General features: G+C 36.5%; 2 protein-coding genes across 7 annotated transcripts in view; one reads left to right on the top strand and one right to left on the bottom strand.

The window, feature by feature from the left end:
* Positions 1–6,233: 6,233 nt before the first annotated feature.
* Positions 6,234–6,704, bottom strand: LOC138905927 (uncharacterized). The gene has a single exon (XM_070194440.1). It carries the CDS (start codon positions 6,702–6,704, stop codon positions 6,234–6,236), a length of 471 nt encoding a protein of 156 aa, XP_070050541.1.
* Positions 6,705–16,820: 10,116 nt separating this feature from the next.
* Positions 16,821–25,106, top strand: part of LOC104089091 (twinkle homolog protein, chloroplastic/mitochondrial) — a 40,548-nt gene continuing 32,262 nt past the window's right edge. For 4 of the 6 annotated variants that reach the window (XM_070196277.1, XM_070196276.1, XM_070196280.1 and 1 more), the window contains exons 1-7: positions 16,822–17,170; positions 17,701–17,843; positions 19,880–19,935; positions 20,027–20,084; positions 20,173–20,286; positions 21,974–22,057; positions 23,834–23,914. In XM_070196277.1, the coding sequence (XP_070052378.1) occupies positions 16,927–17,170; positions 17,701–17,843; positions 19,880–19,935; positions 20,027–20,084; positions 20,173–20,286; positions 21,974–22,057; positions 23,834–23,914 (780 nt within the window). In that variant the 5' untranslated portion in view covers positions 16,822–16,926. Of the gene's footprint in view, positions 17,171–17,700; positions 17,844–19,879; positions 19,936–20,026; positions 20,085–20,172; positions 20,287–21,973; positions 22,058–23,833; positions 23,915–25,106 lie in introns of all 6 variants that reach the window. The other 2 variants (XM_070196275.1, XM_070196278.1) reach the window with 1 other exon arrangement.

Raw genomic sequence — 25,106 nt, 5'->3', positions numbered from 1 at the left:
CAAGAATTAAACCTAAAAATATTTGATTCTAAACTAATTAAATAAAAAAATATAAATAATGAACTTTCAACAGAGAAAGAGCAGATTTTTATGATATCAATGTAATAAAAAAGATCTAGGGTTATGGGCTATCTAACAATCCTATTATATTCTTCAATTGAATTGACCGACTAATTTATCTAGCTTATTGGTTGACAGGGTTAATATCGCTCATAAGAATCTGTCGAGTTCTTACTTGCCTATTCAAGCTAACCTAACGCCTATATGTCTATGGAGTTAGAATCAACAAGAACGCATTTATAATTCCTGTAAATCAACCAAGCAAGGCAATTAAGTATATGTCTATCCTAACCACGAATTTGTTCCCCGATGCCCGAGTTCAAGAACTTGCTATACTCAATCCTATATGCAATCTAGAATTTCTACTTTCGAGTTCAATTCTAGATTCGTAGATAGTATTCAATTGGTGATCAAGCAATTAAATAATTAAGCGTAAGATTGAATAAATAAACCAATATGATAAATCAAGAAGGCAAAATCAATATCCGAATAACAATCGTCATGAAAGAACCACAACCCTAGAACGTGAAGTTTAGCTCCACATAGATATGGTAGCCAAACAACAAATCATACAAAGAAACATAAAAATTACTAAGTTTGGTGGGAGAAAGATGGAACTTGATAAATTTTGGCCTCCACGGCGGCTCTGTGCTTGTATTTTTCTCTCGAAAATGTCATCTTCCTTTTAAAATAGGTTTAGGTTGGCTTTTATATGAGTTGGGGCGTCTTGGAGTCGAAATAACTGAGTCCCAGTCGAAATAGGACATGTTCACGTTTTTGAGCGTCCAGGGCAGCGTGGGGCGCTGGCCTTGGCGCTCAAATATTTTAGCTGCTGTAAATTGCGCCACAGCCAGCACCCCATGCTGGTTGTGGCCCACAAATTTCACTTTTTGCCTTTTGTCCCGATTTCGCTCCAATTCGTGCCCTTTCATCCCAAATTGCATCCGAATGATCCCTACACATAGAAATACCAAAATTTAGCACAAATAATCATATTAAACATCTCAAATCATCTAGACATGAGCAAAATATGAGGCGGTATATATCAAAATATGCATACATTAAGCCGATTATCACAAAACCTGGTGTTTGGTGCTCTGGTGTCGCAATTGCGACACCAAAGTCGCAATTGCGAAGGTGGCAGGTAAGGGGTGATTGTCGCAAATGCGACCCCATCTTCGCATTTGCGAAGCTAGTAGGAATTATACAAAGTTCGCAATTGCGAACAATAGTCCGCATTCGCGATGTTTCCCCAGTTCGCAATTGCGAAGGCAATTGTGATATATGTTGAGTCTGTCATGGTTTGCAAATGCAAGGCCTGGTTAGAAATTGCGAGGGTTCGCAAATGCGAGCCGTGGTTCGCAATTGTGAGGGTTCACAAATGCAAACCCGGTGTCGCAAATGCGACATCTGCAGCTGGTTAAAGGGTTGAGAGGCGGGATTTTTGAACTCATTCTCACATTTTTGAATCCTACACTCGGTACGAGGCGATTTGGAAAGGGGAATTTTCACCTACAAACCTTGGGTACGTGATTCTAATCTATTTCTAATCATATTCCATCAACATATCTTAGATTTTAACATCAAATTCATATGAATCAAAGTAGAAATTTGTGAAATTTTGCCAAGTTTTTAAAAAATAAAAAATTGAGTTTTGACAATCGATTTGGACTCGGATTTTAAAACTAATCGCATATATGAATTCGTGGGGTCATGGGTAGACGGAATCCACCATTGGACTCGATTTTTTACCAGGAGAACCCCGGGTTGACTTGTGTTGACTTTTTGGAAAAATGTAAAGATCTTAACTTTATCTATTGCAATTGAATTCCCTAGCATTGTTTGATGTTATTGAATCGATTTTGGTTAGGTTTGAGCCGTGTGGAGGCGGTTTTAAGGAAAAAGCTATTTTCGAGTGTCTTGCCTAATTTTGTGTGGGGAAACTACCCCTTAGGATTTGTATTGTTGCTTCAATTGTTCTAAGTGAAATCCGTGTATGCAAGGTGACGAGTGGGTACAGGGGTTGTACATGGTATTTGTCCGGTTTAGGCTACTTAGACTATTTTCATGCTTAAATTGAAATGTCATATCAATTCTCATAGTCAATTTATCCTTAATTGTGTTAAAGCATCCTTACATGTTTTAAATGATTCGTTTACTTGTTCTATATCCTACTTGCTAAATTGCTCCCATGCTTTAGTCGAACTTGTTGCCTTCTTTATTGTTACAAGTTATCTCTTCATTGTTAATCTTTGTTAGTTGAAGTAATTGTTCATGTTATCCCTTTCCTTGTTGACTTCCATTATTTGAGACTCATTGTTAAATGTTATCCATGTTATTGTGAGTTTGCCTTATCTAATATCGTGATTATACATTATTTATATTTTTGTTGACTTATTTGGTGTTGAAGGTCTGAAAGTCGTTAATACGTTGAGGCGATATTGGTTATTATTGAAACGTCTATCTTATTGAGCATTTTTCATTCATTGTTGTTGTTGATATTTTTATCTACGTTGTGGTACAACCATGGGCTATTGTTATGGAAATATTATTATGGTAATTAATACATATTCAAGTAATTTAAATGCAAGAAAATCAATTTTAAAGTCTTAAAAATTATGAAAAATCATAGAAAATACTTATATGGACCCTGTAAATGAGGTAATAATGCAAAAAGATATTTTGAAATTATACATGATATTTATAAAAATATGAGGACACAATTGGGTATCAACAGCTGCCTAACTTTACCCTGGAATGATGAAAAGAGTTGTCGGGTAAAGAAAATGATGACCAAATTTGTCCGAAGTGAGTGGAGAATGATGTGCTTTGAAAAAATGGGGGCCGAACCCTGGTTCTTAAGTTGCCTACATATCCCTAGTGTTACGGGAATCAGGCCATGTATAGTTTTGGATCCAACGATGAACAAAACTGATGGAGTTGTTATAAGAGTAGTTGTGTATTTCGAAAAAAAATCTTTTGGATATGATAGTGTCGTGAGTATTGAGTGATTTCAAGTGGAGATATGAATGCGAATTTGAACGTTATGGATGTATAAGGCAGATATTTGAACGGTTATAGAACAAAGGGTAATCGATTGCTAATCAGCGGTTACATTTGAGGTGATCGAAGGATATGAATGTTGTGAACGGAAACTGGAGCGAGAATTGCTCCTACTTCTAGAACAGTTACCTCCCAAGTTACCTGCAAAACTTAAAACACGATGCATGCGAATATATATGGGGTTATTGCGAAAATTTAAACTTGATGCAGATTCCCATTGGACCGTGAGAGTTGTCTTGGACGATGAGGATGATGTCCTTAGACTATGATGTCCTGGGCCATGAAGCGTATGATAAGGGATTCACAGGCCATGAAATGGTGTCCTCGGGCCATGAGGATGGTGCCTCTGGACTATGACGCCTTTGAATAATGATATGCAATTTCGAGAGATCCTTCGGCCATGGCTTGATGTCTTCAGGCTATGAGGATGGTGCCTTCAACGCCTTCGGACAATGTGGCGATGTTTTAGCCCATGCAATACAAAGATGCAGTGATATCGATCGTTTGATAGAGGAAACAGGTAATGCTTAGTCATATGCGAGAATGGGACAAGACAAGGCTTAGTCTTGTATGGGATGAGAGTAGTGCTTAGATCGATGCAAAGAGTGGAGACAATGCTTAGTCTCATGCAAAGAAAGGTAGTGCTTAGCCTTATGCAATGGTGAGGTAGTGATTAGCCTTATGCAGTATGGAGGCAATGTTTAGCCTTATGTAGAGAATGGAGACGATGCTTAGTCTCATGCAAAGAAAGGTGGTGCTTAGCCTTATGCAATAATGGAGGCAGTGCTTAGCCTCATACAAGGAATGGAGATAATACTTAGTCTCATGTAAAGAAAGGCAGTGTTTGGCCTTATGAAATAATGGAGGTAGTGCTTAGCCTCATGCAAAGAATGAAGACAGTGCTTAGTCTCATGCAAGGAAAGGCAATACTTAGCCTTATACAATAATGGAAGCAGTGCTTAGCCTCATGCAAGGAATGGAGACAGTGCTTAGTCTCATGCAAGGAAAGGCAGTGCTTAACCTTATGCAATAATGGAGGCAGTGCTTAGCCTCATGCCATGGTGAGGGCAGTGTTTAGCCCATGCCAGGAGTAGAGACAGTACTTAGTCTCATGCAGGAAAGGCAGTGCTTGGCCTTATGCAATAATGGAGGCAGTGCTTAGTGAGGGCAGTGTTTAGTCCTATGCAAGGAGTGGAGACAATGCTTAGTCTCATGCAGGAAAGCAGTGCTTAGCCTCATGCAAGGAATGGAAACAATGCTCAGTCTCATGCAAGGAGAGGCAATTCTTAGCCTTATGCAATGGTGAGTGCAATGTTTAACCCTATGCAGGAACAGCAATGATTAAATATGAGGAGGAAAAGTGATTCTTAGCTTGGCGCATTTGTGTTTGGCGACTTCTATCGGTGTGAAGATAGTGATCTTGTTGTATGTGTATATTTGTGGACGTTCTTGTTATGTCCATGGTGCCTGTATCCAAAGAAAAATTGTGAGTTTGAAGGGGGAGGTTGGTTCGTGCTCTTGATTCCTTGCTTTGCCTTTGCTCCTATATCGAGGTCATGTTTGAGTCACCCCGGGTAACGTCTGGCTACCATAAAAATGAAATTTTTGAAAAACATGCATTTGTGATAAATCGTTTATATAAAAATGTAGCTGTTTGAAATATGTAATAATGCATGAAAGCAAATAATTTTGTCGATTTGGTGACTGTGACACGCTTTTGAGACATTGCAACCTCTTTAACTCGGAATTTTGAGGATCCTCCTAAAAGTTCTGCCCCAGTTTAAATGTATACTTCTGGAGATACATTCCTTGGCGATTCTAAATACGATGAGATCGGGCAAACTCGAGATCTTACCCCAGTTTCTGACCGTAGGGGGAATGAAGATTTTATTATGATGTGACCGAACCCATAGGGCTGCCTATGTATCCCCTCATAAATGGGAATCAGGTCAAGCGTACTTCAGGTTATATCAAATAGAAAGTGCGAACATAGTCTTAAACATAGTATCTCTTGACTGCGTCTGAAATGATAGGTTTTGGCCAAATCTCTCCATCCATTTTTGCTAGTATAAGCGCTCCTCCTGTTAGTACTCGATGAACCATGTAAGGGCCTTGCCAGTTGGGTGAGAATTTCCCCTTTGCTTCATCTTGATGTGGGAAGATTCGTTTCAACACCAATTTCCCCAGTGTGAATTGCCTAGACCTAACTTTTTTATTAAAAGCTCTTGCCATTCTGTTCTGGTAGAGTTGACCGTGACACACTTCATTCATTTTTTTACCATCAATGAGATCTAGTTGTTCATACCAATATTGTACCCATTCCGCGTCGCTGAGCTCGGCCTCTTGTATGATCCTTAAGGAAGGAATCTCCACTTCGGCAGGGATAATGACTTCGGTACCATAGACCAGTAGGTAAGGGTTGCCCCAGTTTTCGTGCGAATCGATACCCGAGCAAAGCAAACGGTAGCTTCTCATGCCATTGTTTATAGTTGTCCACCGTTTTCCTCAATATCTTCTTGATGTTCTTGTTGGCGGTTTCTGTGGCTCCGTTCATTTGCGGCCTGTATGTTGTAGAGTTTCGATGCTTGATCTTGAATGTTTCACACATAGCTTTCATCAAGTCACTGTTGAGATTGGCGGCATTCTCAGTAATGATTGACTCAAGTACTCCAAATCGGCAAACAATGCGGTCCAAGACAAAATCTGTTACGATCTTCTTAGTTACAACCTTATAGGATACGACTTCAACCCATTTTGTGAAGTAATCTATAGCCACCAAAATGAACCTGTGTCTATTTAAAGCAGCGGGTTCAATTAGTTTGATGACATCCATGCCCAAAGCAGAGAAAGGTCAGGGCGAAATCGTTGCATTTAGTTCGTTGGGCGGTACCCGTATCATATCAGCATGTATCTGGCATTGGTGACACTTTTGAACATATTTGATATAGTTTGTTTCCATAGTCATCCAAAAATAACATGCTCTTAATATCTTCTTGGCCAAAACAAAACTGTTCATATGAGGCCCGCAAGTTCCGACATGTATTTCTTCAGGCTATCTAGATGCCTTCTTGGCATCGACATATCGCAGTAATCCCAAATTAGTAGTCCTTCTATACATAATTCCGCCGCTTTGAAAGAAACGGTTGGCCAATCTTCGAAGCGTGCGCTTTTGAGTGTGTGTGATATTTTCCATTTTCCAAGTATTCTTTGATATCGTGGAACCATGGATTTCTGTCGAACTCTTCTTCAACATGAGCACAATAAGCTGGCTGCTTATGAATTTCTATTGGGATAGGGTCGAAGAAATTCTTGTTTGGATGTATTATCATGGAAGACAGGATGGCTAATACATCTGCAAACTCATTCTGGATCCTTGGAACATGTTTGAATTCTATCCTTGTGAACCTCTTGATAAACTCATGTATACAATGCAAGTATGGCAATATTTTGGTGTTCTTAGTAGCCCATTCTCCTAGTACCTGGTGTACCAATATATCAGAAGCTCTGATTACCAGTAACTCCTGAACATTCATGTCGACAGACAACCTGAGTCTCAAGATGCAGGCCTCAAATTCTGTCATATTGTTGGTGCACGGGAACCTGAGTTTTGCAACATCCTCCAACCGTCATATGCTTCGATAATATCTTCACCTACAAACGACACCTCCTCGTCGGGAAAATACGTCTTCAATGGCTCGTATGTTCCGTTTACGGGATTCTCCGCTAAGTGATCAGCCAATGCTTGCCCCTTGATTGCCTTCTGAGTTACATAGATGATGTCGAACTCACTCAGCAATATCTGCCTCTTTGCTAATTTACCCGTAGGCATGGGTTTCTGGAAGATGTATTTTAGTGGATCCATCCTTGATATGAGATATGTAATATATGCACATAAATAATATCTCAACTTCTGGGCTGTCCATGTCAAAGCACAGCAGGTGCGTTCCAACAGAGAATACCGGGCCTCGCAAGGTGTAAACTTCTTGCTCAGATAATATATCGCCTGCTCTTTCTTCCCAGTTTCTTTATGTTGCCCCAGAACGTATCCAAAGGCTCCATCCAACATGGACAGATAAAGCAACAGAGGTCTTCCTGGTTCTGGCGGGACCAACACGGGCGGTTTAGATAAATACTCCTTGATTTTGTCGAAGGCTTTCTGGCATTCTTCAGTCCAGCTTGTTGCAGCATCTTTCCTCAGCATCTTGAGGATCCGCTCACATATTACCATTGATTGAGCTATAAAGTGGCTGATATAATTGAGGCGACCTAGAAAGCTCATCACATCCTTCTTATTCTTTGGCGGTGGCAAGTCCTATATAACTTTGATTATTGACGGGTCTAACTCAATACCTCGACGACTTACGATGAAACCTAGCAACTTTGTAGCAGGGACTCCGAAGGCACATTTTGCAAGGTTTAACTTAAAGTTGTATTTACGAAGTCGATCGAAAAATTTCTTCAGGTCTGCTATGCGATCCGAACTCCTTTTAGATTTGATGATAACATCATCCACGTACACTTTTATTTCCTTATGTATCATGTCATGGAAGATAGTTGTCATGGCCCTCATGTAGGTGGTCCCAGTATTCTTCAAACCAAACAACATCATTTTGTAACAATATATTCCCCATGGTGTGATAAAGCGGTCTTTTCGGCATCCTCTTCATCCATCCAAATCTGATGACATCCTGCGAAGCAATCCACAAAGGATTGGAGTTCATGCTTTGCATAATTGTCAATCAGTATGTGTATGTTAGGCAGCGGGAAATCATCCTTAGGACTTTCTCTATTCAGATCTCGGTAATCGACATATACTCTAACTTTCCTATCCTTCTTCGGAACCGGCACAATGTTGGCTAACCAGGTCGGGTATTCGACCATTCAAAGAACCTTGGCTTTGATTTGCTTGGTGACTTCCTCTTTTATCTTCAGACTCATATCTGGTTTTGAACTTTCTGAGCTTCTGCTTTACTAGTGGACACAAGGAGGTATCCAATCCTGATGTTCTTGTACGGTGTATTCATACCCGAGTCCAAAGGTCATGCCATGATTCCGTAGTTGTATGGGTTTAGTGATCCCTTGAAGCTTTTTACCAAGACCCTTGCCTGGTTCATATCCCGTCCACAACAATATGCTTTCTATCTTATTGCTCCATCATCGATCCTTTTCAATTGCGTTAACCCGCTCAATGCGGTGATATGTTTCTCCGCCCAACTTCCTCCTGTTTTCGATGACTGGAACGGTCTGGTTAGTGTAGATTAGGTTGCTTCCATCTCCATGAATGATCACTTCTTGATGATTCCACTCAAACTTCACAACCTGGTGCAGAGTGGAAGCATCTCCCCAGCTGCATGTATCCATGGTCATCCCAACAATAGGTTGTAAGTAGCAGATATATCTAGCACTTAGAAATCAACATCAAATCAAGTCAGACCCATTTATAGATCAAGGTTGATTTCCCCGATAGTGGCTCTCTGAGATCCGTTAAATGCTTCCACATTCATGCTTTTGATTCATATTTCGTGCAAGCCCTTACCTAATCTTTTCAGAGTGGTGAGTGGGCATATGTTCAGAGTCAAACCTTCATCTATCTCGACCCTTGCAATGAACTTGTCCTCAAATTGCACTGTGATGTGTAACGCCTTGTTGTGACTCAACCCTTCTGGCGGTAGCTCATCTTTGTGGAAAGTTATTTTGGGCAAATTAGAACGTTACTAATCCTATAAGCATGATTTCTAAATGTTTACGTGATGAGGCAGTGAAGCGATACGAGTTACCAGATTACTAGTGCTGATTTTATAAGCATGCTTCTTAGGCGGGCGTCAATGCCCTATAGTCATGGTTTCTAATAGTTGAAATATATTTTATATAATTATCCCTAAAGGCATGTCATCTAAGTATGATAATAACAAAGCGACTGATTAATTGATTAGAATATTATAGTCATGATATCTTAAGGAGCAGTGCGCTAAAAGCAATAGAAATAACTGATTGATCGATTAATTGAAAACCTATAGACATGGTATCTAGATGGGAAGTAACAAACATGTATTATTCATCCTATAGACATGCTGTCTAGGTGTTGAATAATAGACATGGAAACAATGTAGCGATTACTTGAGTTGACATATTTTGACAAGTTTGTTGAAGTGTGTGCGTGATTCCTATAGACATGATTTCTATTGATGTGCAGAAATAAAGCAAGTTAAACAAAATAGCACATAAAGCACATAGACCCTATAGGCACGTTTTCTACCCTTTCATGCAAAATATTAGAATACCCCAGCCCCTTTTCATTAATCTCCCCATTATTCATTATTACAAATTATTACAAGCTCAAATAATGAGTACAAGTACAAACATTACATAAAGGAACAACTGTAGGCCTGGGAATATGCCCAAACCAAGTAACCCAGTACGTACTGGGTCTTTGACAAGTTTTATTTCACACGAATAACAGGCCCAAATCCAAACGCATCTCAAACAAGATAGTGTGTCCATTTTGCACAACCGAAGGCCATACATGAACTCATGTCAGGCCCAACAATTACGGATTGACCATTTAAACCAATTAATGAACCACACATGAAAATCAATTAAACAGCCCTGAAGCAATGCCTCATAAAGATAGGATTATATGACACTTAGCAAGATTCACCTAAACACATTGGCATTTCAGAAAGAAAGAGTGACCGAATTGATTAGGCAGAGAACATTAAAACTAGGAGAATCAATGGGGCTTAATCTTCAACAAGGGGTTTTTACACAGAAGACAACATAAGTTCATGCGTCAGCAATTATTCAACAAAAGAATGGGAGTAACATGCTGAACACAGTCAAACACTAGAAAAACCTCATAGGCATATTTATTTAGGGTGAACACATACAATGCCAAGTTTCAGAAATCAAGCTTAAGACATGATCTAGAATTAGTTAAGGAGAGTTTAACTAAGAGACTTAACATGAGAACATGGCAGAGTCATAGACAAGAACAAGTGGGATACAATAGAATGTCTAACCTGAGAGCCTAGTGAGAGTAGCATAGCAGAATAGGTTCATGAGCAAATACTTAATTGAATGTGAGATAACTTTAACATGCTAAGTATCATTCAATACAGGAGCATTTATGGTAAACAAGCAACATGTGAGTTTCAGATTAACAAGACAAGCTAGCATCAAACTTTGTACTAGTTGGCCACACATGGGAGAAAACGCCAAGCATGGGGTTTATCCTAAGGTCTCAAACAATAATGAAGAGCACAGGATTGCCAAGTCAAACATACACTAGAACTTAAATAGCATGGGAACATGCCTTAGCTAATCAGTACAACCTCAGGAAATTAGCAGGTTGGTCAGGAATGACTCAACAAGGTCTGGAACACATGCATTGATTTATCACAAAGATACAGGACAATGCAAGAAGCTAAACTCAGAATAAGCAACAATAATAAGCATTCGAACACATACATTAGAGCAAACATGCTTAAGAAAAACAGAATCAAGGCAACAAATAGGCAAGTTCGATTACTAGAAGGTATAGAGCCTCGATAAGAGCTTCAAAGCATATAATAGCATGTTGGGTCATAAAAACAATCTCAGAGACATATATATGCTGAGCAGGAACTTAAACGAAGAGAGAATGAAATTACAAGGGTCACAGGTACTTACCAGTTACAGATTAATGAACAAGTAAACAAGAGGAATAATTTCAGCAACACTCCAATGTCAATAGCAAAAACGAACAGTAGAACCCAGGAATCTCAGTGCATCAGAGTTCCCAAGGGTTTCGAATAAACCTCGGGTAGTGCTCACACTAAGAAAAGTCCGATAATCGAATTCTGGTGGCCTTGGCTTTCAGCCATCCAAGAGATTAAGCCTCAGAGTAGTATAAGACAAGTGAGAATAAGATAATAGTAGTAATTTCAGTGATTAAGGTATGTCCTAAGGGAATCAGGGGAAGTGTTTATATAGTAGCAAAATTAAATACCCAAATAAAGAAAAACAGTCGATTAAACACAAATAAAGAAAGAAAAGCATGGGAAATCGATTTAGAATCAATTTAGGAGAAAAATCAGGCAAACCCTAGTTCAAAAGGAGAACACAAATAGTTGAAAATCTCGCTGAATTGGACCCATATGGTCTGATAGTGAGTGTATCAAGTCAAGAACATGGTAACCATCGAGAATCTGAGCCAGAGAAACCTCCCAAATAACCGACTTCCTTATATAACTCATTGCTAGATGAATAATGTCAAGAAAACGGGAAAGAAACACTGTGAGTATAGAAAAAGGAAAGGAAATATGGAAGATCTCCATATTCTCCTAGGTACAGGCTAGGATTTGGGGTGAGGCGGCTAGGGTTTAGTGTGAGAGGAGAAGAGAGCATTTGTGGGCGGCGGAGATGGGGGAATGGGTCTTTAGGGTTTGGGTTTGGTTAATTAAGGATAAGAGGGGGTCTGTGGGCCGTTGATCTCTGAGATCAACGGCCGAGATAGAAGAAAGGGTGGGGTGGGTTGTTTAAAATGGGTCGTAATCGGATTTTTAAAGTGGTTGTTTAGTTTGGGCTACTGAAGGGTTTAATGGAGATGGGCCAGCTGTTTTGGGCCTTGTTTGGTCCGAAATTAGCCTAAAATTGGGCTAACAATTAAATACACGAAATTATTTAAATAAAATAAATAAATAAATAATAAATATTACTTATGCTATAAAATGATTGAAAATAATAAATTAACATTATAAAAAATATAAAAATATTATTTTAGCATAAATAATGTAATAATTATAATTATGCATAGCATATGGGCTATTATTGCAAAATTATGTGAATAGCTTAAAAATACAAATATAATTATATTAAATGAAGTAAAAATATTATGAAATATATATATGGATACAAATAATAAATTTGGATCATTAAGTCATCATAAAATAATTTAAAGGGATAATTAATACATATTCAAGTAATTTAAATGCAAGAAAATTAATTTTAAAGCTTTAAAAATTATGACAAATCATAGAAAATATTTATATGGCCCCTATAAAATAGGTAATAATACAAAAAGATATTTTGTAAGTATACATGACATTTATAAAAATATGAGGGCAAAATTGGGTATCAACACCGATACCATAAAAATTAAAGAAGGCTTGACTTATGAAGAGGTAACTATAGAAATTCTCGATAGGCAAGTAAGAAAGTTGAGAACAAAAGATATAGCATCGGTAAAAGTTTTGTGGAGTAATCATGATTCAAAAGAGGCTGCGTGGAAGGTCGAGGAAGATATGAGGAAGAAGTATCCTTATTTATTTGAGGAACAAGTTATGTGAACCTAGTTTTGGCATGACATTTATATTTTATTTATTAAATACAAGTTAGTAAGTGTTTATGTCCTAACTAGATTATACTTAGTTGTTGAAGTAATTTAGTTTATGTCAGAGTATATCTAGTTATTAAATAATTTAGTACCATGCAGAGTACATTTAATTCATTAAAGTGATTTGCTTTTGCTGAAGTGTTATGCTTTAGATTTTGGTTGGTTATTGTGGTACCTCCTTGCCGGAGTGTGAGTAATTAGTTTATAAGCTGTGTATGGTGCTTATGAATGGCCTGTTATGGTATATTTAGTTTTTGGTGGTGTAGTTGTGGTATTAGTAACAAGGATATTTTTTTGGATAGTCCAATTTACAGAGGAGACTCTGCCGAAACTTTTAAAAATTCAGGAAGTTAGCCAAAATCTTGAGTCCCTTGGGAAAGTGAGTAGTGCTAAGAAAACTTAAGAAGTTCAATGACTTAAAGAATGATTGTTAGCTTAAGAATAAGGCCCTAGCAACATTCGAGGACAAATGTTTATAAGGATGGGGGATTGTAACACTCCTCAAATCTATAAAAGTTTCAAGACACGCTAAATATAGAATTTAATTTTTTTAATCTTGCCTTGAGTGCATAAATTTTTTACTTATATTACGGATTTAAACCCTTGTGATTGACTTTTGAGCTACTTCTCTATTTATAAATAATTGGATATACAATTAGGGAAATATTAATAATTTTACTATTATTAATTATTAACAGTGGGTATAATTAAATACTAGTTAAATCAAAATTAAAAAAAAAAGAAAAGAAGAGAAAACAAAAAAGAGACCACGTGACAAGCCTAAAGCCCATAAAGGGTTGTTGGAAGGCAAGAGGCGTAAAGAGCCTTATAAGAAAAACAGAATTAACATTCTGTTTGCTCAAGAAATAGAGGCAACGAACTATTCACGCAGACAACAAAAATTCTAGGCTTCTTTACAAATAATTAGTTCTTGAACACAGGTATATAAAATTTTCTATTGTCAATTATCCTACAGTAGTAGTAGGTAAGAATTGAATTGTTAATTCCCTTATTTCTCTGTATCAACAGTAAATTCCATGTTTAGGTGTGAAACTTTAAAATTAATTAAAATACACTACGTTAAATTGGACTGGGGCCTACGTATTGGCTCGAGTAGTTTTGAGGTGAGTTGATATAACCCTTTACTAAAGTAGTTTAACTCACAAAAGCACATATACAAGGTGTTTGATGAATTGCTTAAAAGAGTTAACATGTACTTAATTGAAGCGAGCGAGTACCTATTAACTTAAAATTGTTCTAGCTAAAGTTTAGATGACTTATTCTGATACATGTGCATAAATTTTCAAACTTTTTTGTTATTCTTATATGCCATTTTCATGTTGAAAATTCACGAAGAAGCAAGAATCTCTAGAAATACTTTGAATGTTTATTTCATGCTTTTGCCATGCTTTACATTTAAGGATACCAGTATGAGTATGTATAGGTTGTTCCAGAAAAGATTTAGACTTGAATTGTCAAGAAAGTTGAGAAGTTAATTTAGATCCTAGCGAGGTCACACAGAATAATTTATTATTAAAGTATTTTTGGGAGTATCCTCTATTCTAAGAAGGGGTCATCGTCCAGTTCGAGGGTCCTGATCAAGGCATTGACTTCCTGAAACTACTTGTGCCAAAGTAGGGAGCACACGAGCCGAGGGTCTTTACTTAGCCAGACTAAGGTATGATACATGGGCGCTAAGAACCATGAAGCGAGGGGCACCTCGCGGATTGGGCATATTCGATCATGTTGGGATCGAACCCGGGCCGATCACACGGTGACTAAGACATAAATAAGTTAGGATAGTTGGAACTCCCGAAGCATAAAGTGAAGTACTTTTTTTAGATAAGAAAGAAAAAGAAAAGAATTTCTTTTAGAATACTCATAAACTGTTGCTATGCAATTATTTTATAATTGTTCTCAGAAGCTTTATGTTTTTCATTCATTTAGAATCTTTGCTTGTAATGTATATTTAATTAAAGTTTCGTCCCCTGTCGTTGAGACTCACTGAGTACAATGGATGGTACCGACGTTCTCTTTTGGGAACCTACGTTGGTCTACGGTACAATGTAGGAACCGATTTTGCAGGCGAGCAAGCTACGGGTTAGAACTTCCCTCACTTTCAGTGCTAGTGGTGAGCTCCGCTTTTATTCGTGGAGTACTCCTTTGAGACGTCATTATTTAGCTATTTCTTTGTTTATTTGGAGAATTGGCCAGGGAACCTCATGTCCTGAGCAGTGTGTCAGTTTATCAGTAGAGGCTTCATAAAGACAGTCGGTGCTTTAAGATTCAGGTGTTTTTGATAATAACTTTGCAGCATTTTAGTAGTTATTACGAATAAAGTTTTAGAGTTGGTTTAATTTAGATATTTAAATTAATTAAAAGTATTTAGTTAAAGTATTGCCTTGTTGCATATAAAGTTTGAGGTTATAATAGTGTTGATAAACGCAGATGGTTCGCTCGGTCAAATTTAGTGACCGGGTGCCGGTCACGGCTTGTTCAGAAAATGGGTTGTGACATATACTACGCTTCTGCACATTTTGTTCAGATCCAGGTACGTTTGCTCGTGCCGGTAGATAGGGATTCCTGCTAGCTGCTTTATCGGAGACTTCAAGGTATGCGTGCTCGGCGTCCGCAGGCCTCGTAGTCACCTTCCCTTACCCTCATTTACTGTTATTTTTACTTTCGGACAGTGATGTAGTAGTTACTTTTGTTAGATTCTGTAGAGCTTATGACTCAGTTCCACCGGTTTTGGGGTGTGTATTGTGAGATTTTGTCTTCGGAAGGTTTTTATCAATTATTCAGTTGTTTTCAGTAACTTGTTAATTATATCTGTTCAGTTATTATTGATTGTTTTAGGCTTACCTAGTCGTAGAGACTAAGTTCCGTAACGACATCCTACGGAGAGGAATTGGGGTCGTGACAATATTCCTAAAAAAATTAGTTGTAACATTATAAAAAATTACCTAGGTGAATAAAAAAATCTCATGAATATCTTCAAACTTGAAAGGAAATCAATAACATGAAGCAATCAATAGCAATAAAATAGCAAGACTGATCTAACGACACAATGCCAGAATATCAAGAGCCAATCTTAATTAGGAGGTCTGTTAGTAATTTAGTATCACATTCATTCTATTGCATTTATATCGAATATAGTATTTATTATAATGAATATTTACATATTTGTCCAAAAATATTACTTACAATAGTATTTAATATATGATTAATAGTGTCGTTTAGCTTTATAAGGGTATTTTAGTATTTTAGCTTTTCACTTGAGGTGTTCCCGCTTATAACGTAGAGCCCGTTTGGATGAGCTTATTTTAAGTGACTTTTAAGCATAAACCATAAATTAGGAATTCTAGCTTTTGGCTTTTGACTTTTTTTTGGTCATTTTAGCTTAAAAATAAGTGCTTAAAAGCACTTTTTTACTTTGAGGATGTTTGGATTGGCTTTTAAGCTGGTCAAATTAGCTTTTAAGCTCTTTTTAGCTTTTTCAGTGTTTTGCAAAGTAAAAAAAGTGCTTAAAATAAGTTAAAATTGCTTAAAACAAGCCAAAATCAATAAGTTGGGTTTAAAAGCTATTTCTGCGAAAAAATTACTTTTTTTAAGCCAATTCAAACGGACTCTTTATCCAAACACTACAAAATAACTTAAAAGCTATTTTGGCTTAAAAGTACTTAAAATAAGTCAATCCAAACGAGTTCTAAGTATGATGATATGATATATAAAATAATTTCTTTTAGTAAACGATAAATATAAAATGGAGTGGAAGAGATTAAATATGTAAAAGAAAAAAGCTAAACATAAAGTTGACACGTAATATAAAATAGGATTTCCAAATATTTTTATTAGCAAAAAAAAACCTCCAAATATTTTCTTTATAGTTTTTATTTTGCACAACTCCCAATACACCTTTCTTCACTTAGATACCATCCATACAAATTTACGGTGGTTCACGGTCTATGGTGTTCAATGACATAAGAATTTTGATTGATTTCGTCTATACCTTCATAGTTTTAGGACAACAACGATAATTATGTCTTATTTTATTTCATAAGTGCATTTATATCCAGATAGTCACTCTAAAGTACTACTGTTTAGGAATTAATCAGTGTGTCATGAATATCAATTTTTCAATATAATTTTTCGGGATAAAAATAACTTAAATTCGGCTGAAGTTAAGATTTTAAATTTTACATTTCACAAAATAAATGCTAAATCATCTCTAGATGAGAACATTGGGACCATCTGAGTCGGATCCCTGCTGATTCGGGTCCAAACCAAAATAGCCGGGCAGCATATAAGCCCACATAATTCACAACGGAGTACTACAAAACCCTTCCTTAACCCCACGCATTCCGAAGTTTCTTACAAAAAACACACTCTCACACACCATGACTGCAAATTCTACATTGTAAAATAGCAGGATGATTCTTCTACCTTATCGCAGACTTGTACTAAACAACTCTAACAACTTTGCCATGGGCTCCAAATATTTTCTCCACAAGCCATCCGTTACCATACACAAGACTATTATTCCTGTCCTTTCTTCAAAAACCCACCTTTTTCAAAACCAAAGACTCATCTTTTCAACATTTGCTTCAAAACCCATCTCCCCAATTCGTGGAACTTCAAACTTGTCTTACAGGCCCCAACGTATTCCCCCACCAGGTACTATGTTTTGCAGTTCTTTTTGTCATGGGATTAATTACTGAACCTCAAGTATTCTTGTATAAACTTTGTAATATTCTTCAAGTGTTATTTAGGAGCCGTAAAAAAAAACCATTTTTAAACAAAGCTTGTGCAAAGAGAAAATGAGTAGAAGAAGAATTCTTTTAATCCTAAAACCACTTCTTTATAAGCATGTTTTTGAAATTTATTTTTGATAGATGAGAAATCCTCAAGGGTCAGTACGAAACTCGGTGGATAAAGTACCAGACTTCTGTTTGCGGCTGTGGTCTCGATCCCGTGGCATGTGTGTTAACCAAAAGTTTTCTCCAAAACAACTTGGAAAAACTTAAAAGATTTGCAAAATTTTATAAAAAGTTTCCACAAATAAACGCCACCTTTAATTATTGAAAACCATTGTTTATATGATTTTGACCAATTTAATGGGGAACATGATCAATGAGAATTCATACAGCCGACTCCAACTTGTTTGGGACTATTGAGTAATTGTTGTATTGTTTATATGATTTCAGTTTCTGGAGTAGTACTGGAAGACCCAGTGGAGGGAATTGCGGAGTCAGAACATGTGAAGGCACTGAAGGAGAAATTAAGCCAGATTGGCATAGATATTGGTTCTTGTGGACCAGGGCAATACTCTGGTTTGCTTTGTCCAATGGTGAGTTACTAAGAGGTCTTTGCGAACCTTCTCTTTAAGAATGTTTTGTATGTAAGCAAGGGTGTTCAAGAGCATGGTCTTTATTGTTTAACTAGAAAATGAACTCTCTTATATTGAAGTGCAAACCATCAAATGGATTTAAATAAAGATGCTTCATCTTTCATATGCATATTCATTCTATCTTTCACAGTGCTAGATCCTTCCAATTCACTTTCAACTTGGGTTCTTTTATCGGTTCTTTTGTATTTTCAGCATTTTAGACGAATTGTAGGAGAACATAAAAATTAAAGTAGGATTATATGGACTTCGGAGCAATTATTGAATAATTAAATTTTAAAAAAACATTATAGAACAGTTGTTTGAAAGGTTTTATCTATTCACTAAGAAGTTTTTCAAAATTTTGAATGGGCAAATATTTTAGTGTGTTTAAGTTTTGCAGTTTTTTTGTTAATATGTTAATGAGTGTATGTCTATCGGAAACAACGTCTCTACTCCTCTGGAGTAAGGGTAAGGTTTGCGTACACACTACCCTCCCCAGACCCCACTTGTGGGATTTCACTGGGCTGTTGTTGTATGTTAATGAGTGTATGAATATCTTGTGTATGAATGACTTGGCAATAATAATTTTTCGATAGTGGTTCTCCATTTACCCTTAAAAGATTAACTCTATGGTTGTCCAATTTACCAAGTTTTAACACTACATGTTTAATCAGGGTTGAAAGAGTCGTGTTGCATCTGCATTAGAGGACATATTCATGATTTCCTTCAATGAGCTTGGTGTCGAAGTAAAGCGACTTAGAAAGTTCAAGTGCATATGCATGTTATGTGTTTAGAGGATTCATTATATTATGACTACAACAACAACAACAAACAACAACAACATACCCAGTATAATCCCACATAATATAGTCATTATATTATGACTATTCAAAAAAATAAAAATAAAAAATATTTATATTATGATTATCTTTGCATTGATCGTCTACCTATCACAACCCTTGTTTAATTAGGCGCCTACTTAAGTAAAGTTTAAAAACCTCTAATTTATCTTAAAAAGGAAATTATTATTGGAACGAAATGGGGCTGGATAGAGCGGAATGGTCAGTGAGAATCCATACATGCAAACCAACTAGTCTAGAATTGTGGCATAATTGAACAATTGATTGATTAATAGCTTTCATTTGCCAAGTTGCAGTAGGTATCCCTACAGTAGCCGTTGTTGGTTTTACTATATTTTCTGTCAGTATGTTGTAGATAATAATTCAAGCTACGGTTACTGAGTCTCTTGATGGTAGAAAAAATGAGATTTCAATGCATGCATGCATGATACTTTGTTTGAGTGACAAATTATTGCAGATTTGATTCGAAACTGAATAGAGTTTGAAAGGTGAACACATAAGATCTGAATGATAAATGCTTACAACCCTATCAATGTTTAAAAGTGAATGGAGCTATTTCCTTGTCAAGTAGAATGATAAAGAAATGAAGTTTAAAAAAGGAATAAAAAGAAAGACTTGCTGTACGAAATAGAACAAAAGAAAAAAATCATAAAAAAGAAAAGAGAAGAATCATAATTACAGATGCTCCTGCCCAAGGCCTTTGGTCTAGTGGTAAGAGTGCAGCTCGTGATGTGTGGGTTTGATGCACATCAGAGGTTCGAACCTTGTTATAGAAAAAAACCTGGTATTTAAGTTGAGGAGGGTAGAGTGGCGGATCCGTTATCCACCGAATCTCGGTTATCAGAAAAACAAAAAAGAGAGAACCAAAAATTATCATACTTACAAATGCTTCTTATAAAAAAATAAAATAAAAAATCACACTTACAGATGCTCCGTCTGGTAGTTGAAAATTTTGCTTAGAAGAAAATCGTGGTTCATATCTTCCACATGTTGGTACGAAGGCTGAGAGTTAAACTAGACATGGTACTAATAGGTGTTCATGAGTTTAAAATTTTAGAAATTCTTTAGCATTATTGCATCTGTAAGATGCTTAGAATGTCCTATATTGACAGTTAGTGCAATGTTTTTGCTTTGTAGTGCACAGGTGGGGATTCAAATGAAAAGAGCTTATCTCTCTTCATTACTCAGGATGGGTAACTAATTATTTGTTTTGCACATCGTGTTTAAGGTATATTTTCTTTCCCCTCTAGCAATATATTTCTAAAGCATGTGAGTGATACCTAGGCATGCAGCTACATGGACATGCTTTCGAGCTAAATGTGGGTGGAGAGGTGGTACCCGGGTAAACATGTTTTGATGAGCTCATTAATCTTTTTATCTTGCATTTTCTTTGTCAACTTTTTAAACTCTCTTTTTTCATGCTGTTTCAGGCTTTTGCAGATGTGAAGACAGCTTTTGCAGATATGAAAAGGATTGGAAAAGTGACTAAGAAGTACAGACAGATAACTGAGGAGAGTTTGGGGCTGGAACCTTTATGTGATGTGGTATGTTGATCTGTCTTTTTATTTTACTTACATTACCAAGTTGGATTTCAATAATATTTTCATCTGCATGTAGTAATACTTGTTCGCTTAATAGCTGTTGGGCATGGGTTGTTTTGAGGTTAAGTCACCTATTATTTATTCGTGCATCCTGCAAAACTTGGTTAGTGTCCAAGACACTTGATTTTGCCATCAGCATGCGTTGAGTTGTTCATAGCTTTCTTGAATGAAATATGGATAAATATGGCTGTTGAGTCTTTTGATAGATCGCACTGGGTCGAACTTTGTGAAGTGTTAACTCTCGTTGTTCTTCTCTTTCTCTTTCCTTATTTTCTACCTGTACTGCCCTCTTGCTTCCTCTCTGCTGCTGTTTGCTATTCTTCTACATCTTGCTAGCATTGCTGTTAACAGTGAATAGTTCTACACACCCAGTCTCCTTTCTTATGATGAATGTTTCATTTTAGGTGGTACTAATGTCATCGCCCTATTCTCAGTCTAGCCCACCACAACTGCAACAGTGCACGGAATCCATTCCGCTGGATTTCCATTTCAATTTTGGGGTCTTCAAGATAAAAATTGAATCAAGTCGACTTAAAAAATGACACATTTGCTTTGTTTTGGTGTTAAATCTAAAAGACCGACAGTATTTGCTTTGGTTTTGTATTAACCAAAAAATGTTGAAACGAAACCGACCGCACTGACTATATGTATACAAATTCTAACCTCTAGGTATAAACTATTTTATTACTAAGAGTTTTGTGAATATTTTGTTTTCATTTTTATAATTTTATTTTTTATGACATTGGAATGTGGTTTTAGTGTTTCAAATTTAGGCTTGCTTGTATTCCAATTCCACTGGGCACCCGCTGCAACTCCTAATCTAGTTTAAACAAATGCTCACATTTTGGTCATTTTTGAAATTCTTTCTTGAAATGCTTCCTTTGTTTTTTGTTAGGGCTCTACAATTATAATCGATTTTAAGATTTCCCAAAAGGCTTCTACAGTAGTCATGGAGTCTAAGGTAGTTAGGAAGATCCCTGCTTTGTACTATTTTTACATTGTGAAATATTAAAAAAACAGACACAAAAGACTTGAAATATTTTTCTCTTCATCATTTCGGTCTTAATTTTTTTTTCTTCTGGTTGAAATATGAAGGATGCCCACTGTGTTCCATCTGGTATCAGCAGTGTTCTTGTCTGTTTAAGGCTTTAAGGTAGCTTTCTAATTTTCATAAGACTATCCTTTTGGTGTCTTTGCATCCAGCTGCAAGACTGTCCTCCACTTTGTTGCCCTCCCTGTGGCGGTGCTGCATTTCAGACCTTTATTTGCCCAGATTTTCCTTCATCTCTTCTGCATTTACCTCAAATTTCCATGGCCCTACCTTATGTTGAGAAGCAACATAGAGTCAACTTCTAGTATGCATCTCTATGTTTATTTGCAATGTAGCAGTTTATAACGTGCAGTACAATTTGTGCCTCTGCGATATTATTGCTATGTTCCAAAATAGATGGCAATTGCCATTGTGAGGTCCTATCTACGGTTTTCAGTCACTCTCCACCCCCAAAATAAATTGCAGATGCATTATGTGGTTGTCTTCTTTGTTCCTCAATATATTGCTTATTGATTATGTTTTATTTGAACTGAATTTATGAGCTTTTGATTAGTTGATTTTCTTCTTGCTGCTCTTCAGTTACTCTCATACTTTTCTGAGCGAATGATATCGAGAGAAACATTGCGGAGAAATGCGGTTATGCAACGGAGATACGGTGATCAGGTTTGACATCCTGTCATTTTCTGACATATTACTTGATCAGTTTCTGTCAGTAGCTACCCTACGCCCATAGACTTGATCACCTTTTGCCTGTATGCTAGCACCCTTAAGACAAAGATGTACCTCTGAATTATTTATTCAGTTTATTATTCTCTCAATATGATGATATACTGGTTGACTAGGTGAGTTATGTGCTTCCACTTGGTAACAAGGAAACTGATTAATTACCTTATCAAAAAAAACAAGGAAACTGATTAATAGCCTGTTTGGCCAAGCTTCTAAAATCAGCTTATTTTGAGAAGTGCTTTTCTCAAAAGTACTTTTTAAAAAAGTGCTTTTGGTGAGAAGCAATTTGTGTTTGGCTAATTAATTTGAAAAGCACTTTTGAGCAGTAATTAGTGTTTGGCCAAGCTTTTGAAAACTGCTTCTAAGTGTATTTTTCTCAAAAGTGCTTCTCAGAAAAGTGCTTTTGGAGAGAAGCTATTTTTTTCTGCTTCTCAAAAACTGCTTCTGCTTCTCCTCAAAAACACTTTTTTTCCTTCCAAAAGCTTGGCCAAACACCTCAATTTTTGGCCAAAAGTGCTTTTGGCCAAAAAAAGCACTTTTGGCCCAAAAAAAAGCTTGGCCAAACAGGCCATAAATCCCTACCCTTGCATTTGATTTACAATCGAATATTTCATGATGATACATCCTTGAATGAAGAATGATTCATCCTCGAGTAACAGAAATATTATGAGATACATTAGTATGCTTGGTTAATTGGACTTAGCATTGGGAAAATTTCTTGTCGTAAATTTCTCTGTGTTTGCTTAAAATAAAATAAACCCTCTCAATTAGCTTGTAAGAGTTCTTGAGGAGCTTAAAAGACCAACCAAACACACAACCATGTTCAATAATACAGGATCGAACAAATTGACCATACCGAGCCCTTAATGGAGGAGACGCTTGAAGGTGTTGTTTGTATACTGTTTCTACCACACTGAAAATTGCAGATATTCTAACGAAGGGACTCTTATAGCAGAAATTTGAGTTTTTGGTTAGTAGGTATGGCATGATAGAGATCTATGCACCAACTTCAAGGAGAGGGTTGATAGTAGGGTTTGGTTTTTAGAAGTCCTATTAAATAATGTTTGACTAGTTAGAGAAATCAAGATTTTAAATCTGTTTCATCATTATCTTGTTAGTCCTTACCATTTCCTAGTTAGCTCCCATTTTCCAGGAAGGTTGAGACCTATTCTCAGCCTAGCTGTAATTCCTGAAACTATAAAGCAAGAGAATAATCCCTTTTCTATGAAATCCACAAAGGCTTCCTCACAAGGATGATTTTCGATTAAATTCTGCAAAACTTGTTAGATCATCCAAGGATAGTTAAGTATTTGATCAAACTTAAAAATTATCTGAGGAAAGTTGTGACCAGCCACTTTTTCTTATTTAAAATTTCCTTTTCCATTAAACAAAATCTGACGAAAATGTTTTTGCCTTTTTTTGATTTATTCAATGTTACTTTTGTTTGAATTTTGAAACATATCTTCTGACTTTATTGTATCCAAAAAACCAAGAAATTTAGGCTTGCCAGCCATCCACACCAGAATACATTGCGATTTCCAAGAATACTGCTAGTGGAAGGACACCTCCCAGGGATAAGAGATGTAGGGCTAAAGAGAGAGCCAAATGAAGCAATATTGTTACTTTCCCTGCTCAAGGGGCTGCAATAACTCATCCTTGCAGTAACAAAGTCACTTCTTGACTGTTCTAGCATTAATGTAAATTTGTTTTCAGATTGTTATTGCATTTACATATCGGAGGGATGGAGCACTTGTAAGCTGCAAGTACCGGGACATCACCAAAAAGTTTTGGCAGGTTAGTGTCAATGTTCTTTATTTGCTACTTAACATATTATATTTACTTCAGTTAAAGGTAAAGATACCATGGAGCACTTGTTTCCAAATAATTTTAGTTGAGGCTTCAATCTCATCTATAAAGTCATGTGCTTAACAGAGGCAAATCTAAAAACCTTATGTAAATTTCCGTGGTAATAAGGGTGTGCGGAACTTCAATCCAAATTAAAAGCCCGAGTTTCTTAACCATATTTTTCTTTCAGTTTTGCCTTTTTTTCTCGATTTTTTTGGGTTTCATAGTCGAACACTGCTTGACATTTGGTTCAGTACTTGGTATGGAACTTTTGATTCAGTAATCCAAAGAACTGAGTCCTTTAATTGCTAATGCGTCAAGCTCTGAAGCGGCAGGTTTATACTTATTAAATCGTTACCTGGCACCCTCCATTGTTCTCTTTTTCTAAGTATTCCTTTCTTATTCCTTTTTCCTTCCTCTTTCCCTTTTTCCATTCCCACTAGATGATGCCACTGTGACCCCTGACTGTGTACTTACTATGCCTCAACCCAACTAGTTCGGTTGGCTAACTGGATCCTCAATATTATTGACTCCATTTGGACACGTCATTCGAATACTCAGTAATTTGTCTTTTAAGACAAAATAGGGATTCTCTAACATTAGAGGTTTGTTACATTTAGCGACATTCAAATCCTTAAACACACTAAATAATCTCCTTGTTCAGAACATCAATTTGCCCCATTTTACATTTTACGGTAGGCTACATATTCTGTTGCTTGGCTTATTAGTCAAAATGGTTTCTTCTGTCTGAAGAGAGATATTCCACCAGTCTGGTGTTGGTTTTGCTTAATTTAGCAGTATACTTGAGTTATTTTTTCTCTTTAGATATTATGACTTCAAAGATCAATTATTAAATAGTTTGCAAACCCAAAAAAAAAAAGAAGAATCAAAAGAACCAATTTGTTAAACTGATCCTTTTTCTACAATCAGTTTAACATTGGTTGTTTTGGTCTGTTATGAACGCCCATCCCTATTGGGAAAGCTGGAATAGTGATGATGTCCTGATTAGGATATGGGGATTTGCTTCTTGATTGAATCTCATCTTCCTTTTCTGATCAATCGAATGGTTGAGCGTCTTCTATTAAGTTTTTGAAGTACGAATAATATTACAATTTCATACTTCTAAATTATCTGTTTATGT

This window comes from Nicotiana tomentosiformis, chromosome 2 (assembly GCF_000390325.3).
Source record: "Nicotiana tomentosiformis chromosome 2, ASM39032v3, whole genome shotgun sequence".
NCBI lineage: Eukaryota > Viridiplantae > Streptophyta > Magnoliopsida > Solanales > Solanaceae > Nicotiana > Nicotiana tomentosiformis.
This window is presented reverse-complemented; position numbering and strand designations above follow the sequence as displayed.

Excerpts from the sequence above, each read along its gene's own strand:
- LOC138905927 (XM_070194440.1), bottom strand. The coding sequence starts at position 6,704 with ATGACAGAATTTGAGGCCTGCATCTTGAGACTCAGGTTGTCTGTCGAC.